This window comes from Molossus molossus, unplaced genomic scaffold, assembly GCF_014108415.1.
Source record: "Molossus molossus isolate mMolMol1 unplaced genomic scaffold, mMolMol1.p scaffold_m16_p_12, whole genome shotgun sequence".
Classification (NCBI taxonomy): domain Eukaryota; kingdom Metazoa; phylum Chordata; class Mammalia; order Chiroptera; family Molossidae; genus Molossus; species Molossus molossus.
The window spans coordinates 82,971,445-82,994,786 of NW_023425347.1; the positions used below are offsets into that span (position 1 = coordinate 82,971,445).

At 46.0% G+C, this 23,342-nt stretch overlaps 2 protein-coding genes across 2 annotated transcripts in view; both read left to right on the top strand.

Moving 5' to 3' along the window:
• The window catches only part of SNRNP40 (small nuclear ribonucleoprotein U5 subunit 40), a 29,936-nt gene extending 19,545 nt beyond the window's left edge, over positions 1-10,391 (top strand). Inside the window, exons 7-10 of the mRNA XM_036256143.1 lie at positions 323-405; positions 3,999-4,060; positions 9,116-9,219; positions 9,913-10,391. Coding sequence (XP_036112036.1) covers positions 323-405; positions 3,999-4,060; positions 9,116-9,219; positions 9,913-9,962 — 299 coding nt within the window. The 3' untranslated portion in view covers positions 9,963-10,391. The remainder of the gene's footprint in view (positions 1-322; positions 406-3,998; positions 4,061-9,115; positions 9,220-9,912) is intronic.
• A 12,567-nt stretch (positions 10,392-22,958) lies between these two features.
• Positions 22,959-23,342, top strand: part of NKAIN1 (sodium/potassium transporting ATPase interacting 1) — a 42,009-nt gene continuing 41,625 nt past the window's right edge. Inside the window, exon 1 of the mRNA XM_036256710.1 lies at positions 22,959-23,012. Within this exon, the coding sequence (XP_036112603.1) occupies positions 22,959-23,012 (54 nt within the window). The remainder of the gene's footprint in view (positions 23,013-23,342) is intronic.

Genomic DNA, 23,342 nt, shown 5'->3' on the forward strand with positions numbered 1-23,342 from the left:
AGGAATCCTTTGCAAAATGTTTGTTGAAATTAGTGTCACACCCAACTATTCTCTGTCACAAATCCCCAGCACCGTGTTTGACATTTCTCCTTCCTATCCCCTCAGCTTTCCTCTGTACCCTTAGGCCCAGTTAATGGGACTTCAATGCATTTTATTCCTCTTAGAAAAAGTAAAGAGCCTTACCAGGTAGCAGTGTACCATGTTGACTACCTCCTCCCTATGAAATAGCATCTGTCATTGACATGATATAATTTCATCTGGGTTCCCAGGAGGCCTCTGGTTGATAACTGTTTTGCTTGGTTTGTTTTGCTTGAATTTGCAGTGCGAGTCTGGGATGTCCGGCCATTTGCTCCCAAAGAGAGATGTGTAAAGATATTTCAAGGAAATGTGCACAACTTTGAAAAGGTTAGTTCTGCACAGCAAAGGAGTTCTGTCCATTTGATTCAAAGAAACATTTAAAATGGTGCTAAGGTGTAGTATTATATATATCAAATCATTATGTTGTACACCTAAAACTAATACAATGTTGTGTTAATTTTATCTCAGTTTTAAAAGAGAGAGATGGTGCTGAGACTAGAGATCAGTTGCTCTACTAAGAAGGGGCTGCATTCCAGCAACACTGTTCTCCATCAAAACTGTTCTTGCTAGAAGTAAAACTAATAGAAGTATAGGGTAGAAGGCAATTACATAGATAGATCGTGATGAGGTCAACCCTCCAATTTAGGACTTCAACCTCAATAAGACACCCCTATCCTTTTAATTTCTTGGTGACTTTGACCCTCTTAGGTCAGTGTTCCAAATGGGACCCAAGCTCCAATGGCTGTTACCCAGACAGCCTCCCTCACCCTCCCAGTGACCAGCTATTAGAACCTTGAGACCCAGTTAGCTCTTGAAAGCAACTTTTTCCCCAAGATAATTTGCTAATAGAGACTAATGGTTTTCTTTTCATATCCCATTGAGATTGTTTGACTTCATAAATCAAATCTTTTTTTAATTAATTAATTTATTTATTTTAATCTTTATTGTTGAATATATTACAGATGTTCCTCATTTTTCCCCCATTGACCCCCTCCTCCCCACCCCCACCTCCCTCCCACCTTTTCCCACACTGTTGTCTGTCCATTAGTTACGCATATAAGTTCTTTGGTTTATTTCTTCCCACCCCCCAACACCCCTCTCTTTGAGGTTTGTCTGTCAAGCAAGCAATTTGTTCTTAATCCCTTCACCTTTTTCACCCATTCCCCCAACCCCCCTCCCATCTGGCAACCAACAAAATGTTCTCTGTATCTATGAGAATGTTTCTGTTCTGCCTGTTCATTTTATTTGTAGATTCCATTGCCGATAGATATGTATTCGTTGCCATTTTGTTTGTTCACATATTTTATCTTTTTCTTCAAAAAGACCCTTCAACATTTCATATAATAACGGTTTGGTGGTGATGAACTCCTTTAACTTTTTCTTGTCTGGGAAAGTATATGGCCATCGATTCTAAATGACAGCTTTGCAGAATAGAGTAATCTTGGTTGTAGGTTCTTGCTTTTCATCACTCTGAATATTTCTTCCCACTCTCTTCTGGCCTGCAAAGTTTCTTTTGAAAAATCAACTGACAGTCTTATGGGAACGCCCTTGTAAGTGACTAACTGCTTTTCTCTTGCTGCTTTTAAGATTCTCTCTTTGTCTTTTTTTTTTTTTTCCTCACCCGAGGACATTTTTTCCATTTTTTGTTCAGGTAGAGTGGGAGGGAGAGAGAGGAACAGAGAGAGAGAGAGAAACATCGATGTGAAAGGAACACATCGAGTGGCTGCCACCCGCACAACCGACCAGGGCCGGGGACAAACTGCAACCGAGGTACGTGCCCTTAGTGGGAACCGAACCCGGGTCTCTCTGGACCGCAGGCCGACGCTCTAACCGCTGAGCCAAACCGGCCAGGGTTCTCTCTTTGTCTTGAACCTTTTGCATTTTGATCATGATGTGTCTTGGTGTGGGCCTCTTGGGGTTCATCTTGTTTGGGACTCTGTGCTTCCTGGACTTGTATGTCTGTTTCCTTCACCAAGTTAGGGAAGTTTTCTGCCATTATTGTTTCAAATAGGTTTTCGACTTCTTGTTCTCTCTCTTCTCCTTCTGGCACCCCCAAGATGTGAATGTTGGCACACTTGAACTTGTCCCAGAAGCTCCTTACACTATCCTCATTTTTTTGGATTCGTTTTTCTTTTTGCTGTTCTGATTGGGTGTTTTTTGCTTCCTTCTATTCCAAATCAATGGTTTGGTTCTTGGATTTACCTACTCTACTATTGAATCTGTGTAAATTATTCTTTATTTCATTTAGTGCCTCCTTCATTTCTGACTGTGCATCCTTCATTTCTGACTGGTCTTTTTTAATGCTCTTGAGTCCCTCACTAAGTTTATTGAGTATCCTTTTTTTTTTTGTTTGTTTTTTGTTTTTATCCTCACCCGAGGATATTTTTCCATTTTTTGTACAGATAGATTGGGAGGGAGAGAGAGAGAGAAACATCGATGTGAAGGGACACATCGAGTGGCTGCCACCCGTATGACCAACCAGGGCCGGGGACAAACTGCAACCGAAGTACGTGCCCTTAGCGGGAACCGAACCCAGGTCTCTCCGGACCGCAGGCCGACGCTCTAACCGCTGAGCCAAACTGGCCAGGGCTATTGAGTATCCTTATAAGCAGCATTTTGAGCTCAGCATCTGTTAGGTTGCTTATCTCCATTTCGCTTAGTTCTTTTCCTGGAGTTTTGTTCTGTTCTTTCATTTGGGACCTGTTTCTTTGTCTCCTCATTTTGGCTGCCTCTCTGTGTTTGTTTCTGGGTATTACTTAACTAGAGGTATGGGGCTATCTGAGACCAGATGCTGCTTGTTTGAAAAATATTTAGGAAAATCTAAAGCAGGACCCAAGACAGGCCAATCCTATGGTTAAGCAACTGGCAACAACTTGGGTGGGCCTGAAAGTTGGGTGGGGCGGGGCCTCAGGGAATCACCAGCGGGGAGCTACCAGTGTGAGCCAGGTTGCTGGAGTCCCAGATATGGTGGCTGTCTGTCTCCCCAGGGAAGGGCTCATCAAAGGAACAAAGGCCTCCGACAGCACGTCTCTTCCGGAGAAAGCCCCCTCTCCAGCCCTCACTCCAGTGCCAAACTGCTCAGTTTTTCCCTGTATGTCTCTGTTGCCCCTCGAGTTGCCTCCCCTCCAAGCCTAGAGGGAACAAGTCTGAGTAAGTCTGTGCACGGGCCCTTTTAAGAGGAGCTGCCTGGGGCTCCAGCCACCTCAGCTTCCCTGAGCCTCAGTTCCCGCTGGTTTTACAGCCAGAAGTGATGGGTATTCTCTTCCTGGCACTGGAACCCTGAGCAGGGCACCTGGGGTGGGACAGGGACCCCTCAGTCCTCAGGGAGGACCTTCCCAGCCGAGGTGTCCTCCTGATTTTTATCCGCCATACGTGGGTGTGGCACCAGCCCATCCGCCTCCTCCCCTCCTACCAGTCTCGATGCCGCTGCTTCTTTAATTCCGTAGTTGTAGGACTTCCATTCAGCTGGATTTCAGGCGGTTTTGAATGATGGTTGTTCTGTAGTTTAGTTGTAACTTTGATGTGGTTGTGGGAGGATGTGATACCGCTTTTGCCTACGCCGCCATCTTGACCTCAAATCTTATTTTCTGTTGGATTTGGTTTTGTTTTTCTTTTCCTTCAAGATAAACAGAAAAGAGATTTTAATGAGGATCAAGGTAAAGGGAGCCTCCATTTGTAGGTAGAATAACATGTTATTGCCAGGTCCACTAATTGACTATAAATTAAGCATTTTCTACAGTTGGTTTTTATTATATAAAATTATATAGTATGCTGTTTTGGGCCACAGAATAGAATAATTACTGATCATCTTTCTGGGAAGAATAATTAAGACTTTAGTCTTTCAGTGATTCTGTAGTCTAATAAGGAGGGGTTTGGTTTATTACTATATTCATTGAATTCCTGCTTACTCATCATTTTAGAATCTTCTGAGATGCTCTTGGTCACCTGATGGAAGCAAGATAGCAGCTGGCTCAGCCGACAGGTAAGGATTACTGGGCGTGTGGTAAAGAGTGATGGAGCTGTGCCGGTATCTTCTCATGTTTATTTATTTATTTTTTTTTTATCATCCTCACCCGAGGACATTTTTCCATTCTTTGTTCAGGTAGAGTGGGAGGAGAGAGAGGAACAGAGAGAGAGAGAAACATGAACGCGAAAGGGACACATCGAGTGTCTGCCACCCACACAACCCAACCAGGGCCGGGGACAAACTGCAACCGAGGTACGTGCCCTTAGCGGGAACCGAACCCGGGTCTCTCCGGACCGCAGGACGATGCTCTAACCGCTGAGCCAAACTGGCCAGGGCTCTTCTCATGTTTAATCCATTAAGTGCAGATACTGAGTGAGAGTAGACAGAAGTATAGCTGTACTCGGAGATGAAGCCATGTGCACTATGTAGGGTTTAAAGATCATGTCAAACAAACTCATTTCTACCCCTTTGGATACATTTTACACTTGGAGGGTAAACAATTTATTTGATTCTATTATGCTTCTTTGCCATCATAATAAAATTCATACTCATAATCTGGCTCCAGTTTTCTTTCATTAGATTTTTCTTCCGTGCTTCAGTTTATTTGTTTGTTTATTTTTAACAGAAAGGTAAAGTTTTTTTCTTTAATTTTTCTTTTCTTTATTGATTTTTTTTAGAGAGGGAGAGAGAGACATCGATGAGAGAACATCAGTTGGCCACCTCCTGCATGCCCCCCACTGGAGATTGGGCCCACAATTTGGCATGTTACCTGACCCGGAATCGAACCAGTGACCTCTTGGTGCATGGGTTGATGCTCAACCACTGAGCCACACTGGCTGGGCTGGTTCAGTTTATTTAGATACATATTATATACTATCCTCACCCACCGTCACCACAGTGCTTCACTCATATGGAACTTTCCCTATTCTACATCCCTTGTGCCTCCAGACTTTTTGTTCATATCTCCTCTTCTCCTTTATTCAAACTCCTATATCTCTCTAGTAATCACCTCTCTCTGTTATGTCTATAAACTTTTCCTGGCCCTTACTCTCCCTTTCCTCTTGAGCATAACTAATTTCTCTTGTTTTGTGTTGTAGTCACACTTTGTACACCAAACCTTTATTAGCATTTGTTACATCTTACAGTAAGTGGGGTATCCCCAGTACATTATTTGCTCCTAGAGGTCAGAGAATGAGTCTTAGTCATCTGTGAACCCAGGACAGTGTTCAACCTATTCTAAGCACTTAATGAATATTATATGAATGAATTCCTAGCTCCAGGACGGCAGTCAAATTTTACTCTGCCTATGGTGACCTGTACTTGGGAGGGGGTCAGAGGTTGAATAGGGATGTCCAGGTCCCCAGGCTGTTGGGCTACAGATGTGGAATGGTAAAGAATGATGAAGTCCTCTAATGACAAACTCTGGGTTTAGCTCTCATTTTTCTCCCCCTTTAGAGATGTTTCTGCTCCCCTACTGAAATAGGCACCATCCTATAAACATGAATCTTTTCCTGGGCTAACTTGAGCTTTCAGCATGTTCCAGGGTCTTCTCCTATCTGGGGCCTTAGCACAGCCATAGAGAAGCTTCACACCTTTATATTTGTGAACATACCTGAAGATTCCAGAGTTCACTTTTTTTTCCTGGCAAGTTTAATGCCAGGAAAAATGAACACAGTTTGGCTGTTTTCTGAGCGGGGAAAGGGGTCCAGGTGAAACTGTGCCACATTGATGGTTTGAACCCTGATAGTTTAGGGAGCTGCCTTAAAGGAAATCTAAGAGATTTTCAGTTGTCAGATTACTAAAGATCTTAACACAGGTCCACGGCATTGGATGTCTTACATTCTGACAGAGTAAGAACCAAAGTATTTTTACATTTTCCGCAGAAATATTGTATCTTTCCTATGCAATTAAGCTTTTAAATGATATTTGCTAAGATTTTCTTCTGAGCAGTTGGTTTCTGACATCGGCCCTAACTTTCAGTGTCCTCTCTTCTCTCTTTCCCTCCCGCTGTTCCATTAAACCTTACATGTGGAAGCATGGCTGTGGTCGGGAAAGTCTGCTTGCTACCTGCTGGGGGTTGGCCACATTTCACAGGCCTCCTTGCCAATTAGCCCGAAGTCAGCAAGCAGCTCTGTTACATAAAGAGCCTGGTTCCTGCCGAATGTTGCCATGCCAAAGTAACAAGAGGACACGGAACCCCTCTAAATTTAGCATCTAATTGGCAGCCATGGAGAGTAAGGCCTTGAAGTAAACCTTTGGAGATCTGGGGTTCTGCTGGCCTTTATGTGCCTAGGAAATGTAACCTTTCTTCTCAGAAAACTGCTTTTTAGCTTGGCCTGGATTTGGCAAATTTCCCCTCTCTACTTGCAAATCACCTACCTCCTCATGTTCAGACGTGAAACCCTGAAGACTGGACAGTCTTTCTGCTATGAGTGATTTATTCAACCTTTGATTTTATGTGATTTGGTTTTGATAACTAATGTATTTTTCATAGCAATAGCTATAATTAATTGTGTGTGCCTGGCGCTTTGCATACATTATCTTATTATTTCTTTCAACCAAGCTGTGAGATCAATATTGTCTCCATCCTTACAACTAAGGAAAAAGAAGCTCAGAGAAGTAAAATAAATACTTGTCTAAGGTTACTTAGCTATTAAGTAGTTGCAGTGAGACTTGAACCCAGGTCTTTCTGACTCCAGAGCTCATATACTTTTTCACCATGCCACATCATCCTTAGCTGGATTAATGAGGAATTATTTGTGCATGGCAGGAAGAAAGGCAGGAGGGCGAGTGTGAGCACGAGCCAAGGAGACCATAGACAGGTGGGGTTCCTGCTTCTCTTCCATCTTGCTTGGACTTTTATTTAGTTCCTATGGAGCCTAGCTCTTGAGAACTAACAGTATAATTACGAAACTCTTCTTGTTTATTTGCATTTTAGACCAAAGGTGTTTACTGTCATATTAGAACTAGGCATTTTATAATCAAGTACTGGTGAGTATACCCTTTTAGGTGTTGACCGAACAAAACAAATGTATAATAATTTGTATAACCTGTTTGAAAACCATGAGCCCTTTAAATTTAGCCTTGGCCGGTTTGGCTCAGCAGTTACAGTGTTAGCCTGCAGACCAAAGGGTTTTGGGTTCAATTCCTGGTCAAGGACATGTGCCTGGGTTGCAGATCCTGGCCCAGGTCAGGGTCATGGAGGAGGCAACCAATCCACGTGTCTCTTTCAAATTGATGTTTCTCTCACTTTCTCTCTCTCCCTCCCTCCCTCCCTTCCACTCTATCTAAAAATATCAATGGAAAAATATTCTCAGGTGAGGATTAACAATAAATTGATTTACCAACAGATTTTTTTTGTATGGTCATATGTGGGGGGAGGACAAGATGTTTGAGGGTGGTGAGAGAAAGGAGAATACTAGAATATATTAAGCATTCTAATTTTAGTTCTGTCACCGATGAACTATGTCACCTTGGAAAAGGCACTACCGTAGTTTTCTTATCTGTAAAATTAGTTTAGACTTAGCTGATTTCTGTTGCCCCCTTCCCATGCTAGAATTCAATATTCTTTCTGCCCATGAATTCAGAGCAGGATTTGGGTCAAGTGTATGTTTGAGTTGTGTTTATGTAGCACAAATTTTCTGTTCCTTTTCCGGCTCTGTTATTTGAATACTGTACTAGAAGTTCAGATGCTCTACAACCTAGGTTCCCAACCTACCATGAATTGGGTTACCTTTAAGACATTCCTGGATGCATGTAATGTTAACTATAGGCTAATGATATGGGGTGCTTTTTGAGGAAGATTTCTGTATGGGGTCTGTAGGAAAAACTGTCTTTCTCCTCCATGTTCTTTCCTGTTTCATAAGCTTGTCTTTGAAAATACCAGTGCCGCCCTGACCAGTTTGGCTCAGCACTTAGAGCATCGGCCTGCGGTCTGGAGAGACCCAGGTTCGGTTCCCGCTAAGGGCATGTACCTCGGTTGCAGTTTGTCCCCGGCCCTGGTTGGTCATGCGGGTGGCAGCCACTCGATGTGTTCCTTTCACGTCAATGTTTCTCTCTCTCTCCCTCCCACTCTATCTGTACAAAAAATGGAAAAATGTCCTCGGGTGAGGATAAAAAAAAAAAAGAAAATACCAGTGCCCTGGCCCTGGCCAGTGTGGCTCAGCTATTAGAGCATTAGCCTGCGGACCAAAGAATCACGGGTTAGATTCTGGTCAAGGGCATGTACCTTGGTTGTGATTCGTCCCTGGCCCTGGTTGGGGTCATGCAGGAGGCAATCAGTCAATGTCTCTCTCTCACATTGATGTTTCTCTTTCTTTCCCTCCTTCCCACTGTATCTGAAGATAAATAGAAAAATGTCCTTAGGTGAGGATTTAAAAAAGAAGAAGAAAATGCCAGAGCCCTGGCTGGTATGGCTTGGTTATTTGAGCATCATCCTGTGCCCTGAGGAGTCACCAGTTTGATTCCTGGTCAAGGCACATACTCAGCCGGTTCAGTCACCGGTTGGTGTGCATGAGGCAGCTGGTTGGTGTTTCTTTTCTTTTTAATTGACTTTTTTTTAGAGAGAGAGAGGGAGAAAAACATTGATTGCTGCCTCCTGCGTGCCCCCTTCTGGGGATCGAGCCCACAACCCTGGCTTGTGCCCTGACTAGGAATTGAACCAGGACATCTTAGGCCATGGGACGATGCTCCATCCTCTGAGCCACATAAGCCAGGCAGATCAATGTTTCTTTCTCTCTCTGTTCCTATCCCTTTCTCTCTCAAATCAATTGAAAGAAAGAAAGAAAGAAAGAAAGAAAGAAAGAAAGAAAGAAAGAAAGAAAGAAAGAAAACATTTTAAAAGGAAATACCAGTGATGCCTATATTTTTGGCTATTTCTGTCTCTACTCAGTTGCTCAGGGGTAGGTCCATGCTTTATTCAAAATCTGTATTGCTAGTTTCTAAAAGTCAGAGTATAGTTCAATAAATATGGGATGAATAAATAAATTGTTGCTTCCAGTTAAATGCCATGCTTCTATTCTTCTCTCAGCTTTGAAAGGCCTTAGCTTTGTTCTTCGTGATGCCTTGCAGGTTTGTGTATGTGTGGGATACCACAAGCAGGAGAATTTTGTATAAGCTGCCCGGCCACGCTGGCTCCATCAATGAAGTGGCTTTCCACCCTGACGAGCCCATCAGTAAGTCTGTCCTGACTGTGGGGAATGGGAAACTATGGGAATCTCCCAAAAGGATCCCTGAGAGTACAGAGGCAGAGTTGGATGTCTCTTTTCTGTTAATGTTCCTGCACACATTCTTTACGGGTGTCATTGACAGTCTCAGTGTTATTCTAAGTGGTGAGGGTAAGACCAGTGTTTCATTTTCTTCTCAATCTCAGAGGGAGGCTTGATTAATCTAGTTCTCTGAGTTTACTTGCTTTAAGGCTGTTTCAGTGAAGTATTTGGGAAAAAGAATGATATTTCTTAATACTCAGATTTAAATTAGAATTTAACTCACATTTTATTATCTAGTCAGTTGTTTTGTAAACTAAATAATGGGCCTTGAATTTAAGGAGAAAATGTAATTTTTTTAGGGCTAAGCACATGTGCGAAATGACTAGCACAGACATTGATTCTTCTTTTCTAGAATGACTAAAAAGGTCTTTTTCTGATCGTGTATTTCCCATAGCACAGCCCACCCTCGTAGTTTTGAGAGGATGTAAACAAAAGCCAGGCTACAGTATCCCAAGAATGGTATTTAAGAGGAGGGGGATTTAAGCTAAATCCAATTGCTCTTTTATACCAAAATTGGCTCTTGAAATAAGAGCCCTTGAGCACCAGGTCTCCTTGAGCCTTCATTATTTCCAGTTATCCTTCTCTATTCTTTCACCTCAGTTCTCTCAGCATCCAGTGACAAGAGACTGTATATGGGGGAGATTCAGTGAAGACAAGGAATGGAAGACTCCAAGGCTGCTTGACCTCAGATTGCATCAGTGGCATCAAGTGGTGCCCAGGCCAGCATCCTCCCTTCAGATGAAGATCAAGAAGCTAGTAGGAGGCGGCCATACTCCAACCATATGTATCTCATTTCACCGAGATGATTAAGGAAAGCTTACAGTGGCCTCCAAAAACCACCTGCCAGATTTCAGGGACTGTTTGTTTGCTATTTTTTTCTTTACTTTTTTTTTTTTCCATCAAAGGGACAGACATTGGTTGGTTTGTAGCTTCCTGTTTTCTAATCCAGACTGAAGACAAGGAATATGACTGAAATGTGTTTGTGGGACTTTTTTGTTTTAATTCAGTAACTAGCTTGTATATTTTCTTTGTGTTTCTGTGAGTCATTTTGTATTAAAAGCCAAATAGATGCCTTTTTACAAGAGCCATATAGATTGGATTTATTGCTGTCTTTTCTTTGATGCTTGACCACACTATAAATCTGAGCAGGACATGATGTGGACAGGTGGTACAATCCAGTTAATCTTTTGAGAAGCTGTTTACTGGAATGTTTGGGGCTTTTTTCCCCTTTTATGTGTTTTTATGTTTACTCAGTCTCATGAAAATGACAGAGAATAATTATCAGTAACAAATACTGCTTTCCTATTAGAACCATAACAGTAAAGAGGTAATGAATAAGGTCTGAAAGAACCTTGTTTACTTTTACATGATTTTTAATGAGCAGGGTCTGTCTGCTCTGCCTCCTGGCAAAAACCACTTTTCTGAGCAGTAGTTCCTACACTCAGGGTTCCTGCTGCAGACAGATTTGGGGCAGTCTCAGCTGGCAGAAATGACATTGGCTGGAAAGTTGAATCAAACTCAACTCAGAAGGATTATGATAAAGTCTTGGTGTAACTGGGACTTGTTTCTGGTTCTGCCTACTTGTCTCTCTTTCCTAAATTGAGATTGGTATTAAGAAATGCTATTGTCTTCTACCCCCAAGACAGGTTTCTGTCTCGCTGGATCACTGGGTGACTGTGCCGAGCACACGAGCCAGTACTCATGGATTCCGTCCGACACGGGAGTGCAGTGTGTCTTTTCTGAATCTCACATCTCAACACAGAGGTCTGCATGCCTCCAGCCTGTTCTTACATGTTTGGTTTTATACTTTTAGCTCACAAACCTGAATCATCTGTGAACCTTAAGTTAGGAGAGAGAGGATGTTTTCAAGTGAGCACATGTTCAATATTTGACTCATTAATGAAGAAACAAGGAGGTAAAGCTGTCAAATCAATTACTTTAATACAGGGAATGAAATTTTAATAAAGACCACTGGAAACAGCAATTTATTGTGCCTGGGAGAGTTGAGGAAGTTTCACAGATTATGCAATTATGGTTAGACTAGGACTTAAAAAATGAGTGGGGCTTTGCCAGTTGGACAAAGAACATATGCATCGAACTTCAACCTCGTTGGAGGTGGGGAGCAGCAGGTGAAGTCCCAGACTTAAGTAGGAACCAAATCCTGAAGAGCTCGTCCTTCATGAACTTGATCCTATAGGCTGAGGTTTCCTAGAGTATATACCACAGAACAGTTTCCCAGGTATGTTAGAAACATTAGGGCATAAAGATTCCATTCTCAAATGAATTTGAAAAGGGCTGGGTCAAATAAAGTGAAACAGGTTTCTCTACTGCAGGAGTGCTTAGACTCCAAGACCCCTGCAGAACTGCTTTAACCCCTTTGGGGGTCGAACAACCCTTTCACAAGTCGCCTAAGACATAACAGTAACAAAATTACAGTTAAGAAGTAGCAACGAAAATAATTTTATGGTTGGGGGTCACCACAACGTGAGGAACTGTATTAAAGGGTCACAACATTAGGAAGGTTGAGAACCACTGGCTTAGAGCCTTTAGTATACAAAGTAGAGTGGGATCTTCAAAGGGAATGGTGACTCAGATTTCAGGCCTGAGCAATAATTATATACAAGGCTATGCCTTTAACCAGGAGAGGTTTGGCCAGAGTTTTGCAAGCTGTTCTTCACACCTTTTGCACGATCACAGGTTACTCCCTAATCCCTTTAAGGTCCACATACCTCACAATTAGTCCAGTACCCTCCACTCACCCATCTTTCTAGGCTTGGGGTAAAACAAGGCCTGAACCTTGATTATTCAACTTTTAAAAGCCAAATAATCCCTTGAGAAGTGGGCAGTGATGGGGAGAGGGAGGGCCCTGGAGACGGCAAGGGCTTTCCTCTAACTTGAGCCTCTTCACTCCTGTCAAGTGCCTTCCAAGGCTGGGTCGAGGCCAGTAGGAAGTAGCCGCCCTGGCCTGGGGAATAGAGATTTGAGTATAAACATCCCCAGAGGATGCAGATTGTATTCTCACTTTGGGAGAGAGATTGCTCCCGAATGAATGAGTAATGGCATCTCTGGTTTTCAGTTAATTTGCCTTTATGACTTCCACCGTCTTTAGCACTTAATACTGTTGGCACTTAAAAGAACCAAGTCCTTTTTTTTTTTCCACTGGGTGGTTGAGTTTTGTGGACTGAATTGTCAGGGAGGTGAATTTGGACAGGTCAGGGCTCTTGTCAGAGCCGCCTCTTCACAGTGAAACTACAGAGTCATTTGCTCCTCACAGATAGACCTAGAGTCTGCTGCTGGTTAATGTCTCAGGGTGTGTGGATGGGAAACAGAGGTGTGAGAGAGCTCTGGGCAGTTTTGGCTGCAGGCTGTTGAGCCTGAGGGCCATTTGAGTTAGGACAGGATTGCTCTTTCCAAGAGATTGTAGGGCTTGACAGCTATATCCCAGGACAGAGGGAGGGACCAAGCTTAAAAGACAGCCTCTATTTCTAGAAGACCAAATGAAACCAAGTCTAACTTTTGAACCTGCCCTGTGATCAACTGTCTCTGTACCCCAGACCCATAATGATCTTTCTCCAAAAAAAGCTCTGGGTGGGTGCCCACCCTCTGCAGCAAGCTCTGTGCTATCCCAAACTCTCCTCCTTTCTTCTAGGCTTTGACTTCTTTTCCTCACTTGCCTCTGAAACCCACCTAGACTCTTAGATTCTTTTTTAACTTATGTCCTCTAGAGCAGTAGTTCTTAACTGGGCAATTTTGCCATCCAAGGGACATTTGGCAGTATCTGGAGCATCTGATTGTCACCACTGGAGAGATGCTATGCACATCTAGTGGGTAGAGGCCAAAGGTGCTCAAAGAATGAGGTGCTCCAAAATGTCATCAATGGTGCTTCTGAGAAGCCCTGTTTGAGAAAGTGATTCTCAAAGTGTGGTCTCTGGAACAGCAAGCATCAGCATCACCTGAGGACTTGCTGGCGATGCAAATTTAGAGCCCCACCTTAGACCTACTGAATCAGAAACTGGGGAAAGGACGTGTTCAGCCATCTTCTAAGTCCTCCGGGTGATTTTGATGCAAGTTTGAGATCCTTTTTGTTCTTCAGGCTCAGAAAGTCTTCATCTTTCCTAGGAGAGCCACAGAGGCCCCTCCTGTTCGCTCGTTAATAGTTGTCCTTAACTATTTAGTTGCTCTTCCTGGCTCTGTGCTATATGCATTATTTCACTTGAGTGTCACACACGGGTCAACAGTTTCAAAGAGAAGTAATGCCCAAGATCAACATACTGGGAAATGGCAAAGCCAGGATGTAAACTCTGCTGGAGCTCTTACCCCATCAGCATGATGTAGGCCTTAGTGGTTTTCAGCCGTAGAATGCACACAGGATCACCTCGGGAGCCTTTAAAAATCCAGATGCTTAGATCATACCCCTAGACCAATTAAATCAGAGTCCCTGGGGTGAAAATCAGTATTTTTTAAAGCTCCCTTAAGTGATTGCAATGTGCAATCAAGGTTGGGGGCACTGGTGTCAGCCGATGCTGACTAGAGCCAGGAGGGCAGGATAAAGCTAAGCTGACTTCCCCTGCCACCCTTTGGCTCTCAGGGAAACCAATGCTCCATCCCATGTTCTGTGTGAGCTCAGGAACACTTGTCCCAAAGCCCATGGCTGAGCGAAAACTTAGAAGCTTGACCAGAGAGCAGAGGCTGATTCACTGATCATCTCTGCCTCGTGGGACTGTGGGGTTTTGCGTAGGAAAAAAAACAATGACCTTCCTTCAGTGCCCCAAGTGTGGCGTCCAAAGGTGCTGAGGCCGGAAAGGACCTTAGGTCGTCTTGTCCAACCTCCTTTTATGGAAGGGGAGACTGAGCACAGGTGGTTTTCCCAAGGTCGCTTGCAGATGATACAAGTTAGTGGTTTTGCTTACTCCGGGAGCATTTATTCAACCTCCCTCCGTAGCAGGCTGTTCTGGGCTCAGACTACAGCAATAAGTGAACCCTAGCCTCTTTGGGGGCCCACAGGGCAGAACGATGGAAAGAAAAAAATTAGGGCTTCTCAGGCTTCTCCATTAAGTGTCCTTAATGGCAGCGGAGAAGGAACTGGAGCAGAAGGAGGGACTCTTGAAATTAATAACTTTGAAACTTTAACATGGATTTGTAAAATGTATGATCCCCCCTCCCCCATACTTTTTATTTTTGAATTTTTCAAACGTAATTATCTATATACAGACAGCCCCGGACATACAATGGTTAGACTTACAGTGGTACAGAAGCAATACACAGTAGAAACTATACTTCAGATTTTGAATGTTGATCTTTCCTGGGCTAGTGATGTGCGGTATGATATTCTCATGATGGGCAGTGGCGCAGCCGCAGCTCCCAGACGGCCACGTGATCACAGGCTAGACACCTGATGCTCCTCCGTGTAGTAGTAAATGCGTTTTCTACTTATATTTTCAACTTACGTGTTTGCTGGGATATAATCCCGTTGTAAATTGAGGAGCATCTGTACATTCCGCCTAGATTCAGTAATCTCTCATGCATATATATATAAAATTTTCAATGACTGTTGAAAGTAAGATGGTAACATAATTCTTTTACTCAAATATTTCTAAATACTCCAGCAGGTATCTGCTAAGAACATTCTCTTTACCATTACCACACCTAAGAAAATTAACAGTGGTTCCATAACACCATCTAAGGATCATATTAAAATTTCCTCAGTATCCAAAATGTCATCATAGTTTTCAGTCTGGAATCAACCAAGTCATGCATTTGGCTATCTGTCTCTCTAGTGTCTCTTTTTTTTTAATCCTCACCTGAGGATATTTTTCCATTTATTTTCAGATAGAGTAGAAGGGAGGGAGAGAGAGAAACATCGATGTGAGAGGGACACATAGACTGGTTGCCTCCTGAAGGGCCCCAGTCAGGGCTCGGGACAAACCGCAACCGGAGTACGTGCCCTTGACTGGAATCGAACCCACGACTCATTGGTCTGTGGGCCAACACTCTAACCACTGCTCAGGGCTCTGTAGTGTCTCTTAATCTGAAATAGTTCCTCTACCATTTTTCCCAGTGAAATTGACTATTTAAATGTATGTGGGTTTGTGTGCTGCTTCATAAAAATAGATATGCTTGTTTTGCATTAATAAATGTTTTAAATCACTGAGCACCAAGTAGAATTGACGCTCCAGAAAGATGTACCACATTTATGTGTGCTTTGTGTCTTGTCATGTACATGTTTTAGTAACTTATAAATATAAGTAATTCAAATACAATCTAATACATACTGTCAGAGATATCCCTACAAACTAGGAGGCAGTACCTAAGGAGCAATTAGAGAAAATTTTACTAAGGAAATGACACTTAAAGTGAGTCCTACAGGAGGATTGGAAGTTGGAGAGAAAGGAGGGAGTTGGGAGGGGATTAATACAGCCTCAGAGTGGAAAAAACATGGGTGAGAAACACGGATGAGCGCAGATGAAAGCTGGTGGCTTCAGAGATGACACAGGTGCAGTGGTAACAGCATGTTGGGGGAGTGACAGATGAGTAGGAACCTTGACAAGGGTTGGAGCCTGATAACAAAGGGTCTTGAAAGCCAGATTGGCAGCTGCGGGTTGTCTTATGGGAAGGGAGCCAGCAGAGTTTCTTGGTTGTGGTCAGAGGACCACACCTGAGGACACTTTGGCTCCGAGTACCCACGGACGCTCATTGTGGGCATCAGTTTAGGAACTAGGGAAGATAGATGAGATACTGTCTTTAAACATCGAAAGGCTACCTTGGAAAAGAAACGGAGTGGGGTGGAGAGAGTCAATGGGGGGAAAAGGGGGACATCTGTAATGCTTTCAACAATAAAAATGGGAAAAGCACTCATTCTGGGAGGCCTCAAAGTGCAGAGTCAAGAAAAAGTGTGAGAAGGCAGATTCACACTCACTAGAGAGCAGCTGAATCCGAGCCTCCACACAGCGTTGCCCAGAGTTCCTCCCCTGCGGAGGGTCAGGCAGCAGCTGAGTGACCACTTGATAGGAGTGCTTGTGCTGTACTGATGAGAGGGTTGGAGCTGCTCATCAAAACCCCTGAGGGTATGGTTTTTCTTGTTGTTTTTTGTTTTTTTTCTTTATTGATTTTAGAGGGCCAAAGACATAGAAACATCGATGAGCAAGAACATCGATTAACTGCCTCCTGCGTGGCCCCCACTGGGGATTTGGCCCACAACCTGGGCATGTGCCCTGACCAGGGATCAAACCAGCAACCTCTTGGTGCACGGGTCAGTGCTCAACCACTGAGCCACACCGCCTGGGTGCTGAGGGTATAGTTTTAAAATACCCATAATCAGGTCCCACCTCCAGAGATGTTGCTTGAGTTGGGCTGATGTGGGCCTCGGTTCAGATGCAGGTCTGTACACTCACACTGGGAGCCACGCAGTTACAAGACCTCTGGTCTTTTCCAGCGCTACTGTCCAATGAAAACAGGCCACATTCCTCAGACTCTAAGAGGGTGATTTTAGGATTCAATGAATTGTTTGGCTATAAGAAGACACCTAGTGAGGACTTATGGAAAATGGTAAGGGGTTGGGGAGCCAGCAGGGGGTTGAGAATCCTATGAGGGCATTTGGGACCTGCTGGAGGGACCCCCCTGAGCTGCCTTCCTATCTCCAGCTGGCCCTTGGAAATGCCCTGTGCAGCATAATAAAGGCCCAGCGAAGTATGGGGCTAACTGGAGAGGACCACTTGCCATCTCTCAGCGTCCCCAGCTCAGCGGGCCTGAGGTCAGACTTTAACTGAAAGCCCACGTGGACTCCAAGAACTAATGCAAAGGAAGGCTTGTCGGGCTGTCAGAAGATTCTGGGCTAGGGATTCTAGACCCGACAGGCCCAGGAAGGAGTCACCTTTCTACAAGCCTTACTGCCACCCAAGCTGTTCAGGGTTCTGATCTGGCCCCTGCCCGTGCACACACAACCTGTTCTGTCTCCCTTCATTTCTCCACCTTCCCTTCTTAGTAGGGATTTTTTTGTTTTTTTTCTGTTTCTTTTAAGATTTTCTCTGGAACTGAGATCTTGAAGAAAGCTGACTGGAGAGGGGCGGTGGCAATAAGGAGGCATAGGAAGTAAAAAGTATATGCAGAAGTTAAACTAAAGGGATCCTAGTTCCTGAAATGCACCTTGCTGTTAGGTATTTTTTTGTCTGCACTTTTTCTGTCTGGCAACCTGTATTTCAGGCATCATCTTTCCTCCAGTTTTCCATCACTGCCTATTCCCAAGCAAAGTTATCCATTCTTCCCTCCATTCTGGTTCTGTACCTCACAGGGGCTATGCCGTTCTCTGTGTTGCTTGTAACTGTCCGTTTATTTATTCTTCCTCTCCAACAGGCTCAAGAGTCACAAACTCAGAGGCCGTCAGGAGCCAGAGAGGAAAGGCGAATACGTGCAACGGCTGTCTAAGAAAAGAACAGTGGACCATGTCACACTGGTGGTCCCGGGGGTTCTCAGGGGCCGCTATCCCGTTCATCTCTTCTTCCAAAGCTCCCAACTCACTACCAGGCACAGCAGTGGAGCTGACCTGGAGGACTTGGGATCCAGCTCTGCCCTTAATGTGCTGCCCAACTTTATAGAACCCACTGAACCCCTCTGCCCTTCAGGTTTTCCCTCTCTGCCTCTCCCCTCTTCAAAAACGTACCTGGAAGATCAGCCAGGCCAGTGGTTTCTTCACCTTGTTCCTGAGAGGCTTTGGACTGCAGTGCCGCCTTGGGGCCGTCACAGGAGGTGACAGCGGACAGAGCACAGGGTGCCAGCCCTCTCTCCCCACACGACCAGAGCAGTTCTACCGATTTCAGTTTTAGAAATGTATTCTTTCTTTTGAAGAAAAGGGTCTGTTACTGAAAAAGAAAAGTTTGAAACCTGTAAGGAATGGAACGGGAATGGTAAAAGTAGCTCTGCCTAAGTTCAAATCTGATTCTTCCTAGTGGTGTGACTGTGGACAGGTGCTCCAGCCTCTCTGAGCCTCAGTCTGCTTGTCTAGAAAACGGGAATGGTGATAATACCCACCTCAAAGGCTTGCTGTGAGGTTTAGTGAGTTAATGCACTGAAATTGCCCAGAACAGTGCTTGGCAGAGAATGCTTAATAGGTGTTTGAGATTATCATATAATATAGAAGGTGAAAGATTTATACGATCTGAAGGAAAACCAGAGTATGTATGCTATAACACAAAAATATTCTTGGTCTTTATCTCCATTCCTGGCCCAGAGTTCCTAAAACTCTTGGAGTGTCCTCAGTGATAGGAGTGTCTCTCGTTATTCATGAGTCCATTTTGATCACAACTGAGTGTGTTCTAATGAGGTGACTTAGGAGGGGACCCTAGGTAGCTCACCGAAAGACCAAATGATCAGAGAGTGGAAACTCTCAGCCTGGAGACTGAGCTCTATAAAAACTCGTGAACAATGAGATCCAGGGCAGCTTCTGGGTTGGTGAACCTGCTGGGAGGGTGGCACAACCCAACTCCAAAGGGACAGGAGCACCCAGGACCCTTCCAGACCTTGCCCTATGTACCTCTTCATCTGGCTGTTTTTTATATTTTTTATAATAAACCAATGAAGGTAATGAAGTTTACTTTGGTTTATAATAAACCAATGAAGTACCTTCCTGAGTTCTGTGACCTGCTCACAAGCACATTATGAAACCCGAGGAGGGGGACTGAGGGAACCCTCGGTTTCTAGCTGGTCGATCAGAAGTAGGGGTGCCGGAGACTGGCATCCGAAGCGGAGGTAGTCTCGGGCGGCTGAGCCCCGGAGCTGTGGCTCTGCACTCACTCCACACAGTTGGTGTCAGAATTGAACTGAGTTGCTGGTCAGCCAGCTGGTGTCGGAGAATTGGTTGGGGTCAGGAAACACCCCAGAAACTATAATCAGTGAGCACATTCAATCCTCTGACTTGGAAAAAGGAGAAATAAATAGGTTTAACAATTTGGTTATCTTATGAGTGAACTTTCTCAGAACCTTTCAGTGTTTGAACCCCCAGAGGGACTAAAGCAAGGGACTAGCTTGGTTTAGGACAAGGGAGGAACATCTCCCCCCACCCACACACACACACACATCTCAGCACCTCGGCAGCTCCCGTACCTCATGGGCTGACAGTGACTCTGCCTTCTCACTCAGCAGGTGTGGGTAGGCTCCGAACCATCTCTGTCCTGTATTACTAAATTCTGCTTAATTTCCCCCACAACCTTTCCCTAGTTGAGGGGTCAGTCATCCTTCCTGTCAACTACTACAAGCCCCTCCTGATGACATCCCCAGCTCCTAAGCCCCCCCACCAATTCTTGCCAAAGAAATCCCTTCTGTTCCTATAATTAGATCCCCCGCCCTCTCAGAACCCGGACTCTCAGGTGGTAAAGAGAGGGCACGAGATACACTGGGGCCTGAGGCTGGGAAGACTGTTCCTTTACCACATGTTTGCTGACTCCTGGCATGATCCAAGTCCTGTGGGATATAGAGATAACTCATAACACAGACACTGTCCTCGGAGAGCTCACAGCCTGTTGGGGGAAATAAACAGTCAGGCACATACAGTAAATCTCAGGGACAGGGTAGTAAAGGTATCCCAGACTACAAGTGAGCCCAGAGGAAGGGCCCTTCCCCCAGATCAGTGTTAAGGAAGGCCTCCAGGAGGAAGTGACAGTTGAGCGGAGATTTGAAATTTAAATAGAAATTCTTCAGGCAAGAATTTGGATGGGAGATGCAGTCTAGACAGAACATATGCAAAGCATGGAAGTGAGAGATGGCAGGGCGTGTATGTGGTTCATCAGGACACGACTTGTAATTGCCCCAGGGGCAGAAGCTGAGGTCGGACAGGCCACCCCTGGTCCCACAGGACAGACAAGAGTGAGTCAGCCAGGCCTTGGAATGGGTGTCACAGGAAGGATAGAGCCTAAAACCTGCCAAGGGCTAGTCACTCAGCGCCAGTGGAATCCAGTTATTATAGGGATTAAATGAGATAATATATGTCAAGTGCCTGGCTTAGAGAATGTGCCCAATAAATGGAAGCTGTTATTGTTATTATTATTGATTTGCATTGACAGAGGCTCTGTCTGGAGGAGGCCCCAAAGAGGATCTGCTAGAGAACTGTTACATCTGGGCTGATCCTTTGTGGGCTCATTGTTATTCTTCTGTGGGAAATGGACTCTTCGGAGAGTCTGATGAAAGCTGTAGACCTTCTCCCCAGAAAAAGGCACATCTGCTCATGTGAGGCTTTGCATATTATTTCAGGGACTTCACAGACTCCTGGAAGCCTGGCTAGTCATGGAACCTGGTTGGACACAGCTGTTACTCGCCCAAGCATGGCTGAAAAAGTTCCCACTATTATCTCAGCTTGTTATTCCAAGTGAAAACCTCAGCACATGTTGTTTCAATTCTAGGAGTGTCTTGTGTGCTTTAAAATACCAAGTGGCATGCGAAGGAAGGGATGGAGGAGGGAGACCAGCGAAGAGACCGTTTTAATAGTCCAGGGAGAAGACAGGGCTGGCTTTAGTCTGGCAAGGCCCTCCCTGTGCTTGGTTTAATGCTCTGCTGTGTCATCATTCTTAATTTTTTAACAAGGAGCCTTTCATTTTTATTTTGCACTGCACCCCACAAATCATGTAGCCAGTCCTAGGAGTAGATAAGAATGCATTTGAGTACTTACTACGTAAGCAGCTTACAAGTGGCAGTGCTGGGACTAGAGCCCAGGCTGTATGGGTCCGAACTGTGGTCTTAATCTATATCATACATGCTGCCTTCTGAGTCAAGAGGGCTAGTGAAAGTGGAGAGGAAGGGCAAGAATAAGAAACGTTCCGCCAGGGCATCGTGTTTTAATAACGAGTCCTTACTAGACTTCTCTCAGTGAGTGCAGAGACTGGTGCATCCCCTCATCCCCAGCAGAAAGCCTGGCACATAGTAGGTATTTCATAGACACTAGCTGGAAGGAACAGTTCACAGGTCAGGTGGACAGAGAAGCCTGGAGGGAGGATGAGGGATTCCCACCTGAGTGAATGCTAATCACCGAGATGACCACAAGAAGTTAGGTGTGGCCCTGGCCTAGTGGCTCAGTTGGTTGGAGTGTCAGTTACCTGTACAACAAAGGTTTTGAGTTCGATTCCCTATCAGGGCACATACCTAGGTTGCCGGTTGGTCAGGGTGGGTAAGGGAAGCAATGTTTTTCTCTCTCTCCTCCTTCCTCTATCCCTCCTTTCCTCTCTAAAGTTAATTTTTAAAAAATATATCCCTGCCTGGCCAGTGTGGCTCAGTGGTTGAGCGTCAACCCATGCACCAAGAGGTCGCTGGTTGGATTCCTGGTCAGGGCACATGCCCAAGTTGCGGGCCTGATCTCCAGTGGTGGGGCATGCAGGAGGCAGCCAATCAATGTTATATTTCATTGATGTTTCTATCTCTCCCTTCCTCTCTCTCTCTCTAACATCGATGAAGAAAAAATTAAATCAAATTTACAAAAAGAAAGAAACAGCATTAAATCCCTGGGTGAGGATTTAAAGAAAAAAGAAGTTAGGTGTAGTGCAGGGATTATTAAATGGATCTGGGATGTTTTTGAGAGTTGAGTGCTTTTGGGTGGCATCTTGGAGAAGACTCTTCTGCTGGCAAGCCCTTTCCTGCTCCCTTCCCCAGTGCAGCCTGGGACAGGGGCTGGCCATAGCCCCTGGGGCCCAGCAGGGAAGCTCACTCGGTGAGCAGAGCTCATTTCTGGATCCCAGGGCTCCCAGGATGTGTATGCAGTCAGGGCTCAATAAATGCCAGTAGAAGGAAAGGGAAGGAAGACAATGTGGCCAGGCATTCAGGAGGGAAGCTGGGATGAAGAGCAGCTCTGGGAACTGGGAATAGAGGCCCAAGATTTGAACCCTGAGACCCTAAAGGCAGGATGAGAGGGGTGCTCCAACACCCTCAGGAGGCCAGGCACAGGGCTCAGTGCTTTGTTCACAGAAATGCTTTTCATCTTGTGGCATCACTGAAGCAGACATTATTATTCCTACTTAAAGAAACTAAGACCCAGAGAGGTGATGTGATTTGCCCAAGGTCACACAGAGAGTGAGCAAGCAGTGAAGTCCGGGTTTGACCCAGGGCTGTCAGCCCCCAGGCCTACACTTTCGCCACTTCACTCCCTGCCTCTCCCCCCAACTCTCCACTTCCTTACCCCTTCCCACCTCCTCTCCGCTCCCGCGGCCGCCCCGCCCCAACTCTCCCCTCCTCCCTCCCTCCCTCTCCGTGGTGGCGACGGCGGCGGCGGAGCCACGTGGTGGGGCCGGGAAGCCGCGGCCGCCGAGCGCCTTGGCGGCTGACCCAGCTGGGCAGTGCTGCTCTGTGCTGCGCTGCGCTCGGTGCCTGCGCTCCCCGCTCCGCGCTCCCCGCCAGCCGCCCCGGGGCAGGAGGCGCGCTCGGCAGCCGGCCGGTCAGACAAAGAAGGTGCGGCGCGGCAGAGCCAGCGCGCGGGTGGACGGACCATGGACTCAGAGCGCAGGCGGCCCGCCCCAGCCCTGAGGACCCGGCGCTCCCGGGCCCGGCCCTAGGCGCGCGGCCCCGCCGCCCGGGGCGCCCAACGGGAAGATCGCGGACCCGCGCGGTGCGGAGGAGGCGGCGGCCGCCGAGCTAGAGGGGTGCCGCGGTGGACGGCCTGCGCGGCCCCTGGAGCCATGGGCAAGTGCAGCGGGCGCTGCACGCTGGTCGCCTTCTGCTGCCTGCAGCTGGTGAGCGCCTCGCTCCCGGGCGGCCGGAGCAGGGTGGGGCGCGGCGGGGCGGGGTCCCTGGGCGTGCGGGTGGGGTGCTGTGTGTGTATGTGTGTGTGTCTGGTGAGAGTGCCCGCGTGGGGGGTGGTCTGGAGTCACAGAGTGGACGGGCGGAGCCTGCTCCTGCTGGCCGTGCTGTCTCTTTGTGTGCGCTTCTCTCCCGGCGCTCCCGGTCCCGGAGTGCGCCCTGCGCGCAAGTCCTCGGCCGCCCCGCGCCGGGGTCTCCACGCGTCTGGCCCACAATGTACCAGTGGCTTCTTGTTGGGAGGTGCGCTGTGGGACCGTGGCTGG